The sequence below is a fragment of the Cricetulus griseus genome, chromosome 2, assembly GCF_003668045.3.
Source record: "Cricetulus griseus strain 17A/GY chromosome 2, alternate assembly CriGri-PICRH-1.0, whole genome shotgun sequence".
Classification (NCBI taxonomy): Eukaryota; Metazoa; Chordata; class Mammalia; order Rodentia; family Cricetidae; genus Cricetulus; species Cricetulus griseus.
The window spans coordinates 296,250,247-296,260,195 of NC_048595.1; the positions used below are offsets into that span (position 1 = coordinate 296,250,247).

Consider the following 9,949-nt stretch of genomic DNA (forward strand, 5'->3'; position numbering starts at 1 on the left):
ACTAGGTTTATTAACCACACTTCAGAGTAGGTCCCATGGGGTATATATGAGCTTTAAATGGGATACAGAGAGCTTAACAGAGTGAATGGCTGACACTAAGCAGGTGCCTGAAGAATAGCATGGCAGCTATTATTATCTACCATTTCCCCCAACCCTTTCTCAGTGAGCCTTTGATTGACTTGTAGATATGTCATTCCAACTGAAATTCTACTTTTCTCTAGCAATGCTGATTGTCAGATCAGATCTAAGACAGGCAGGCTTCACTTCCAGGAAAGTTTGCTCATATGAATTACAGTCTTCTGCAAAATAGTTACTACATTCTCAACTTATTCTATTGAGTTACACTTTTTGGCACACTGCTGCTATAGCAATGATTGTTTCTAACCATTTAACAATAGTACTCTAACTTAGACTAAACTCCCAGGATAGGAGATATGGATTTTCTCCTGTCTTATGCCTATAATGTAGTAGTTTTTTTTTTCATTTGGGCCACCAATCAGTTCCCAAATCAGGACAGGGAGAATTATTGATTTTGAATGTTCAGTCTTGCTTAGGCACCTTTCTGGCTAGTTCTTTTGTTTTAAATTAACCTGTTCCCTCTTTATCTACCTTTTGCCTTGGTGCTTTTTATATTTCTTCATATTTCACTACTTCTCAAGGCTGGTTGGAGGCTCTTTATACTGTTTCTCTCAAGAAATGTAAGATGGTTTTTTTATGTTCTTTTGAACTATTAAACACATGAAAATTCCTTTAATATCTGTGTATACTCATGTGGTTTCTAGCCCTTAGTGAACTTCTATGGTATACTTGGATGTTAGAATATTCCATAGAATGCCTTCTCATGACCCTTAATTCTTTTGCCAGAAACAAACACATGAGTGAAGTTCACCACAGCACTGATTCTTTGTGATTCTTTCATACTCGATGTAATCTGTTTTTCAACATATCCAGATTCCACAACACCCCAATCTTGTTACAGTGAGATATAAAGATATTAAAGTTTATTAATAATTAAATCTAACAGTTTCTTCAGAGATAGGATCTGGGGTAGGGGGCAGACAGGTCAGAAGGAGGAAACATAGCTTGTAATCTATATAGCAGTTTGAACATTGTACTGTGTGCTACTGGAAGATACTTGAAAGCTTTTGGCATTGGAATAATAAGAATTATTCAGGTAGTAAGCTGAAAATAGTAAAACTGTGGGCAGGAAAATCAATTGGGAATGATCTGAACAAGATTTGACAAAGATCTAGTCTGGCAGGGGGTGAGGGAAGAGAAAATGGCTGATGAAGTTGAGATAATATATAAGAAAAACAATAGATCAGGATATAGGTGTAAGTTTTACAGCTCCAAGGGGAAAGGTTTCTTGGCACTCAGGAGCCAAGGAATACCACAAAGTCACATAACACCACAAACTTCACAAAGTGATTTATTGGAAAAGGCACAGGAATGAAGTGGCTGCTTCTGCTAGGGAGAGAAGCAGCAAAGAACTGAGTAGGAGGCAGACATTACATGAGGTTTCTTGGGGAGCAGAGATTTCAAGGGTGTCCTGGGATTGATGGGATTTTGGGGCCTGATCTTGGTGAATGCCCTGGGATTGGTGGAACTCTGTGTACTGATACTGGGGCAAACTCAGGGATCAGTGGGATTTCCAGCTCAGGAATTGGTAGGATTCTGTGGTTTGACCTTGGATTTTTTTTTTCTCTATAGGGTGGAGCTAGACTGCACACTGGAAAGGACAATTATGGCCCTTAGAGTAGTTGAGGTTGGTGCCTGGCCACTAGGGCCACTAGGGACTTACATAGTTGGATGAAATAAGAAATGCCTATAAAGAAGAATGATTTCATCCTCTGTAACAAACCTTGCAAACTTGTTGAAATACATTTCTGCTTTGCCCTCAGGCTCCATGTTAGGTACTGTCAACAATGGAAGCATCAAGAAATGGATAGGCTGCCTTAAATGCCCTTCCCTTATAATGAGATTGTTGACTACCTTAAATGCCATCCTAGAGCCTTCATCCAGTAGCTGATGGAAACAGAAGTAGATACCCACAGCTGTATCTAACACTGAGCAGTACTCCTGGGAATCCAGTTGTAGAGAGGGAGGAGTGTTGAACAAAGGGGTCAAGACCATGCTGGGGAAACCCACAAAAACAGCTGACCTGACCAAGTGAGAACACATGGACCCCAGTTGTAAAGCTGGGGAACCAGCATTGGATCGAATCAAGCCCCCTAAACGTGGGTGTCAGTTAGGAGGCCTGGGCAAACTATGGGACCTCTGACAGTGGAACCAGTATTTATCCCTAGTGCACAAATGGACTTTGGGAGCCCATTCCCCATGGTGGGATACTCTCTCAGCCTAGATACACAGGAGAGGGCCTAGGCCCTCTCCCAAATGATGTGACAGATGTTGATGATTCCTCCATGGAAGGCCTCACCCTCCCTGGGGAATGAATGGGGGTTGGTGGGGGATATGGGAGGATGGGAGAGAGAGGGAACTGGGATTGATATGTAAAATATGATTGTTTCTAAACTAAATATTTTTTTTTAAAAAAAAAAGAAACATCAAACTCTGAAAAAAGAATAGGACCTAGTCTATCCCTTTTGCTTTGCTTCCTGTTTCTGCAGCATCACCCAGCAATGCATATTCGCCTGGACCACTCAGGCTGCTTCCAGTTCACATTTGTAGTTGCCTCCTCCTCTGCAGGACACCACTAACTTCTACCCAGCACCTCAGGAGCTCCTTCTCCAGCTGCCTGTGCTACAGTCACCCCATCTCCTTTCCTGTGTCCCTCAGTTCTAGAGGTAAGCCTTGCTTCCTGTACTTCATTTCCTGTGCTATGTCAGTGATTGACTCTCTTTCCAGTCTGAGGGAAATCCATGTGGGTAGTTAAAAAGCAGTGAAAGAAAGAAAAAGAAAAGGGAAACAAAGAAATGCCTGGGAAAAAAGGACTAGATTTCAGGGCAAAAGCTCTCCCTCCATCATTTCATGGTTTTACTCAGTGGAACTACTTTTGCCTCTCAAGAAAACATCACTAGAGAATCAAATAATAAAAATTCAAAAGTCTTTTGATGAGTATAGAACATAAATAGACACACAGCATGGGTCCCCATCTTGCTTTTAGCTTTCCTATTACTTTGCAATTGTTTAATATAGTTCTTACAGAAAGTTAAGTCAACAAATTGTCCAAACTTAATAATAGGCTTATATACTGCTCTTCTAATCTATGGGTTCTGAAACAAAAAATCCAAGTATAGGTATGCTATACTCTTTACTAGTGTATATGTAACAAGACTTTTCCAGGGGAGATGTAATACACACTTCTTCTCACTCCAGACAGGGAATCCATGACAGACCAAAGTATGACTACCACTAAAGTTCACTTGGTGAACCAGAAAGTTCTGCTGGGTTTACTTACAGGAATATGGGTAAGGGTTTACCTAGAGGAGCAGAAATTACTCAGAGATAGGTGCATCACCATTGCCCACCCTGGTGTGAATGACAGCTCACAAAAGCTCTTAGAACACACTGCATACATAGCTTGTAGACAGCTCAACAGGAAGGGGAAGTGTCCTTTCCAAGTGACTCAGTTGGTCTAGAACCTCTCCCCAGGCAGCTTGGCTGGTTTCTGCTTCTTCCAGGAAGCTACTTTAGTCTGAGTTTTCTTTGCAGTTTGACTTGCTGAGAGTGAAGAAATCATCTCATTCAGGTTTTTATACCTAGAAGGAGCTAAGTGGGGAAACAGAAAGAACAGACAGAAAGCTTGGAATGGAAGTAACAGAAATCTTTGATGTAGGGAATCGCTTTTCATTTCCCAGAGTGCTTGCTTGCAGTATTTGTAAAGGTCCTAAATAATACTAGCATCTAGGGTGCAGTTAAGCAGCCATTTTTATTGATTATCTAAGGGGTATTGAGGCCAAATGTAATCTTAAAGATGAACAAGTTTAGGGTCCTTCAGGTCAGATGTCAGGTGGAAAGGCTGGAGGTTTTCTCAAAGGCATCCCAAGGGGACATGAGATGGCACAGAAGACAGCATTCCTATGGAGAAATTCTCCCATGGTGGGGATGTGGAGAGAAAAGGGTCTAGGCAGCCTGTGGTCAGGGCATTCCCAAGACTCAAGGAAGACCAAACAGGGGTCAAGCTGTTCAGTGAGTTATTACCACACTCAACAGGGGTCTGGGCTAATAATCTGAAGAGGAGACTTGGCACTGGTACCATTTCAACAAGGCCAAAAGGCTTGCCCCAGGCAAAACAAAAACTGCTTTATGGGAGCAGTTCTATTCACAGGAAAGGGTTGGGAACAGACCTGCAAAAGCCAGCAGGGCCTAGAGGAGCTGTAGAATGATGGGTAGCTCTGAAGGGAAGGTGGGAAAAGAGGCAGTAAGGGGAGGGAACAATAGCTCAGTTGGGCCTAAGGAAGGAAAGAATTGTAGCTCTAAAGGTGAGGGTACAGGTGTTATTCTTTTGTTTAAAAAGAAGAAAAGAGAAATATTGAGATGGACATATTGACTATAAGTTTATTATAAGGCAGAATGGGTAGACTAAGAAGAGGAACAGGGTAATGGCTGACTGCCATGGCCGGTCGCCATAGAGAGACAGAGCGGGGAAACAGAGAGAGGGGACAGAGAGCAGGAACAGGGGGAGAGAGAGAGAGAGAGGGCAGGGGCCTATCTTTTAAAGGGGTCCTCTGCACCTGCGTACAGACTTCTTTCCCATGGAACCTTGGGCTGACCAGGGTATTGCCTGAGTGGATTCCACCAGGTAACAGGGGCAGGCCAGCATAATGCCTGAACCTTTCATTCCCACCTCTACTTATTATTAAAAAAAGGTGGGGTGTTTAGACATGGCAGGTTAAGGAATAAGGGCGTCGAATTCTTAAGACTGCTTCCTGCTGACGTGGGGGCGTTGACCATCTTTGGGGGACCCGAGAAGGTTGGGGTGCTGCCACGTCCTGGGGAAGCTGGTTGTTTCATTGTAGTCCAGGCTGTATGCAACTCCCTGGCGCCTCTTAGACCTGGCAAGATGTTGACAGAGCAGAAGACAAGGTTGAGATTAGAAAAAAAAAATTTTCTTAGGTCCTGTCACTTGAGGGGAAGATTGTAAGATGAGGGAGGGGTTCCCGAGGTGTCCCAAGATGAGTGAAGGGAATTTGGGACCAGGGAAAGATTGAATATTACCTGGAGTGAATCTGACCTGTTTGGATCTGATTCAGCTCCCTGGAACTTACAAGAATCCTTAGAGTTTGTGGAAACATAAGTATTAGACACATTAGTAGCATATTCATGTTAGAAGCAACTTGGCTAAAAGCATTACCATTTTAAAACAGACAGATTTTTTTTTGACAATGAAAAGTATCATAATCTTGACCTTGTAGTTATGATCATATAGTGGTATTGTTGAACTTTACTATGAACAGTAGCATGAGAAATAGAGAAATCAGGAACATATTTTATTCTTTTTAATGTCTTAACTCATTTTATCATCATTTAAGCCTTTTTATCCTCAGGCCTTTATAACTACATTCTTAGACTTTCCTATCTTTATATAGATAAACCCTAAAATACCTGTTACTGGAATCTGTTTTGCTTTAAGCCGGCAAGACTATCAGTCGTCAAAAGCATCAGAGTTCTTGAGAAGGATAAGATTTTACCTGAATCAATGATTAAAGAATAACAGAGACTTGCCAGCAGGCTGCATGGACAGCCATCCCCAAGGTGCTCCATCCATAGTAGTGGGCTGCAGGACACCTGCCTTCTTGCTGATAACTTGCGACCTGTGGATTAGAGACTTTGGGAAGACTCGCCTACCGTTGGCCCAAGCAACGCCGGGAAAGTCGATTCCGTTGTCCTCTTGTCCATGGTCTGGAATACTTTGTACCAGTTGAGGTGAAGGGCAGGGTTGCTCAGTGACCAGCGTTGTCACTGAGATGAAGTTTCTTCAGTGCCCAGTCTTCTCGGAGGAAATGGGGTGGGGCCAGCAGCTGGCCTATCTCTCTGTTACAAAAAGCTTTTTAACAAAACATTTTAAATGCCATATTCTCTAGATCTCTGAGCATTTGAGGGCTGTCTGTTTAGTATCTTAGCAGTTAAGTTTGCCTTTAGTTAGAGAAAAAATACCTTTTTTGTAATAAAAGCTGTACCTTTGTAAACGGCTTACAGGATAAACTGAGTGGTATAAATATTTTGTTAATTTGAATAGACTTTAAATGTTTATCATCATTTAAAGATATATAGCAATTTAGAAATATGAGACTTAATAGTTTAATTTAAGTTGTATATAGAGCTAGATAAGTATAAAGTTAAATTACAGGTACAGAGATAAGCAGGACTGGATACAGTAAAGGGGGAGTCAGATTGTAATCTCTGATCCGTACATTGTAGCAAACAGACAGGAGATTTAAAGAGACAGAGTATCTGACTATAAGTTTATTATAAGGACTGGCAGAATGGGTAGACTAAGAAGAGGAACAGGGTAATGGCTGACCGCCATGGCCGGTCGCCATAGAGAGGGAACAGGGAACAGAGAGACGGGGGAGCACAGAGAGAGACAGACAGAGAGAGAGAGAAAGAAGAGTAAAGGGGCAGGAGCCTATCTTTTAAAGGGGTCCTCTGCACCTGTGTGCAGACTTCTTTCCCATGGAACCTTGGGCTGACCAGGGTATTGCCTGAGTGGATTCCACCAGGTAACAGGGGCAGGCCAGCATAATGCCTGAACCTTTCAACAGGGTCAGGCGAAGAGGGCCAGCTTTAGTCCTAAAGACCATGACTGGGGGTACCTCCACCTTTGAGAGTATCAGAGGGATACCAGATACTCAACTGTCACTTCCTCAGATTCAGAAAAGCATTTACACCAACCAGAGGGGAAACTTACTGAATTGCCACTGGTGGATGGGATTTCAAGTGATAAATGAGCTATAAGGTAAATCTATTGTGTGGTGATGAGTTGAGGGATATGGTCCCATTGCAGCTCAAACCCAGAGGTGTAGACAGCAGGAGAGCCTATCTGAGGGAGCATTACAGCTCTGAGGGGAAAGGCTTCTCCAATGGATGTGTTCAGCTCTGAAGGGAAAGATATCCCAGCCATCAGGAGCCAAGGAATACCACAAAGTCACACCACACAACAAACTTCACACAAGAGATTTATTGGGAGAGACACAAAAGGGTGGCTACCCCTTCTCAGGAATGAAGTAGCAGGGAAATGATCACGAGACAAGGTAATATATGGCTTGGGGATGGGTGGGTGGGAGTTTTCAAGGGTAGAAATTTCCAGGGAGCGGATTGGTAATATTTCAAGCCAAACCCAGGGACTGGTAAGATTTTCTGTTTATGGATTTGTGGAATATTATGCTCAGGGACTGGCAGTTTTTGGTAACCCATAAATGGGCTGGAATCTTTTACCTTACAGGGAATCTACTACCATCGTTTTACTTAACAATCATTTTGTTTCCAGCCTTCATCAGAGAAGCTTCTTACTATAGTGAGCAGCACCTATTGCAGAAAACCATAACTGACCTAAGTGCTGAGAAGAGGTGATAGTGGAGTGCTGGCTCTAAAATTGACAGCCACATCACCATCTCCCAGGTTCAGGGAGCATCTTAGAAGAAAGGTCAGAAGAATCACAGGTGAGGAGATATTTAGCAAAAAGATGTCTTCTGAACATGGCACAACCATTTCACTCAGGAACTCACCACTGCTGTTATCTGCATAAGACCAGCACACACTCAGGTGCATCTGTGGGGGACCAAAATCTTTCTGCTATGGAATATTTTGAGATCTGGCCTTTGGTTTCACTGAACAGGAACACCGGAAAGCTCGGGCCCACTATTGTTAATGCCAGTAGGGCTACTATTGTTTACAATAGCCTCAGGGTAATATGCCTCCTAATTTGCATCTGTATGTGCCTAAGCATCTGAATAGGCCCTCACCTGGGCGGAGGTGCTAGAGGTGTGTGAGTAACTTGTGAGGATGGAAGGTTAGGAGTTAGGAGGTGCTAGAGGTGTGTGAGTAACTTGTGAGGATGGAAGGTTAGGAGTTAGGGGCGAGCGGCCAGAGCAGAGAGGGAACAAAGAGAGAAATGATTCCCTCGTGGTGTTGGCAGGATGGTTAAGAAACACCAGAAAAGATGGCTAATAAAGAAATGACTCTAGTTCTACAATATGGAACTGAGAGCTCTCTGAAGATGACAAGATGCCTATGTAACCCTCTCATCCTAAGGTTCACAGATGCTGGAAAAAGGACTACTTGGGATAGTCCTAAAGTCTGGGGACTCCGGCTGCACCGAGCAGGGAAAGATCCGGTGACCTTATTCTCCCTGTACAGACAAATTACTCCCCTAAGCCAACAATCAGTCGGGCCAAACACAGTAATAGCGGACCAGAGAGCCCCAACCCAATTTCAAGTCCCTGAACCCCCTACCGTTCCTAAAGCTATCACTCCTACACCAGGTGCTGTCACCTTCTCCCCCACCCCAGATGCCCTAAACATCGAGATAACCAGAGACCCTCCAGGTACCGGAGATAGATTATTACAATTAATCCAAGGAGTTTACCAAGCCTTAAATTTTTCAGACCCCAACAAGACTCAGGAATGCTGGTTATGCCTAGTTTCCCGGCCCCCATATTATGAAGGCGTGGCAATACTGGGCAACTACTCCAACCAGACCTCAGCACCTACCAGTTGTGGAGCTGCTATGCAGCACAAGCTCACAATATCTGAGGTCTCAGGAAAGGGGCTATGCATAGGCAGGATTCCTCCCTCACATCAAGAATTATGTAACCAAGTAGAGCCATTATCTCAGGACAGCCGATACCTTGTTGCCCCTTATGGAACTTATTGGGCTTGCAGTACTGGGTTGACTCCCTGTGTCTCTACCACTGTTCTCAACACCACCATTGACTTTTGTATATTGATAGAACTTTGGCCCAAAGTCACATACCACCAACCTGAATATGTTTACAGCGTACTAGAGAAATCAACCCGATATAAGAGGGAGCCAATATCCTTTACCGTGGCCCTATTATTAGGAGGAATAACAGTGGGGGGCATAGCAGCCGGCATAGGGACCGGAACCGTTGCCCTACAGGGAATTAATCATTTTAAGCTTCTACAACAAGCCATGCACACGGATATCCAGGTCCTAGAAGAGTCAGTCAGTGCACTCGAGAAATCCTTAACATCACTCTCTGAGGTGGTCCTGCAGAACAGACGAGGATTAGATTTATTATTTTTACAGGAAGGGGGGCTATGTGCTGCCCTCAAGGAAGAATGCTGCTTTTATGCAGATCATACAGGAATAGTTAGGGACAGCATGGCCAAACTTAGGGAAAGGCTAAAACAGAGGCAACAGCTATTTGAGTCTCAACAAGGATGGTTCGAAGGATGGTTCGCTAAGTCCCCCTGGTTGACTACCCTTATATCCACGCTCATGGGACCTCTGGTTATTCTATTTTTGATCCTCATATTTGGTCCCTGCATTCTGAACAAACTGACTCAATTCATCAGAGAACGACTATCTGTTGTACAGGCCTTAGTCTTAACTCAACAATATCATCAGCTAAAGCAAATAGATCCAGAGTATCCAGAGACCTCTGAATGAAAGATTCCATTCAGTTACAAGAGAAATGGGGGAATGAAAGACCCCTGTCCCTTAGCCCTTTCTTTCTCAAGTTTGTCTCCTCTTCCTCCTGTTGGCGGCTTCCCCGATCCTCACCCCCGGCGGCCTTCCCCCGCCACCCGCTGCACGCCCGGCCCGAGAACAAGCACCGGGCATGGCCAGCACGAGGGCGAGCACCAGGTGGGTCGGCACGAGAACAAACACCGAGTGAGCCGGCCTGGAGCCCTGCCCCTGAGCCCCCGCCCGAAGAGAAACACTCCGTCCCAAGGTCTCCGCCCCCAAGGTCAGCCATCAGGAAGGGGGGGGATTGAGTCTGCTGTACCAGACACCAGACAC

General features: G+C 44.2%; 1 protein-coding gene across 1 annotated transcript; it reads left to right on the forward strand.

The window, feature by feature from the left end:
- The first annotated feature begins 8,179 nt into the window (after positions 1-8,179).
- Positions 8,180-9,626, forward strand: LOC118238193 (MLV-related proviral Env polyprotein-like). The gene has a single exon (XM_035438775.1). It carries the CDS (start codon positions 8,180-8,182, stop codon positions 9,593-9,595), a length of 1,416 nt encoding a protein of 471 aa, XP_035294666.1. The 3' UTR covers positions 9,596-9,626.
- Positions 9,627-9,949: the final 323 nt, after the last annotated feature.

Excerpts from the sequence above, each read along its gene's own strand:
- LOC118238193 (XM_035438775.1), top strand. The coding sequence starts at position 8,180 with ATGACAAGATGCCTATGTAACCCTCTCATCCTAAGGTTCACAGATGCT.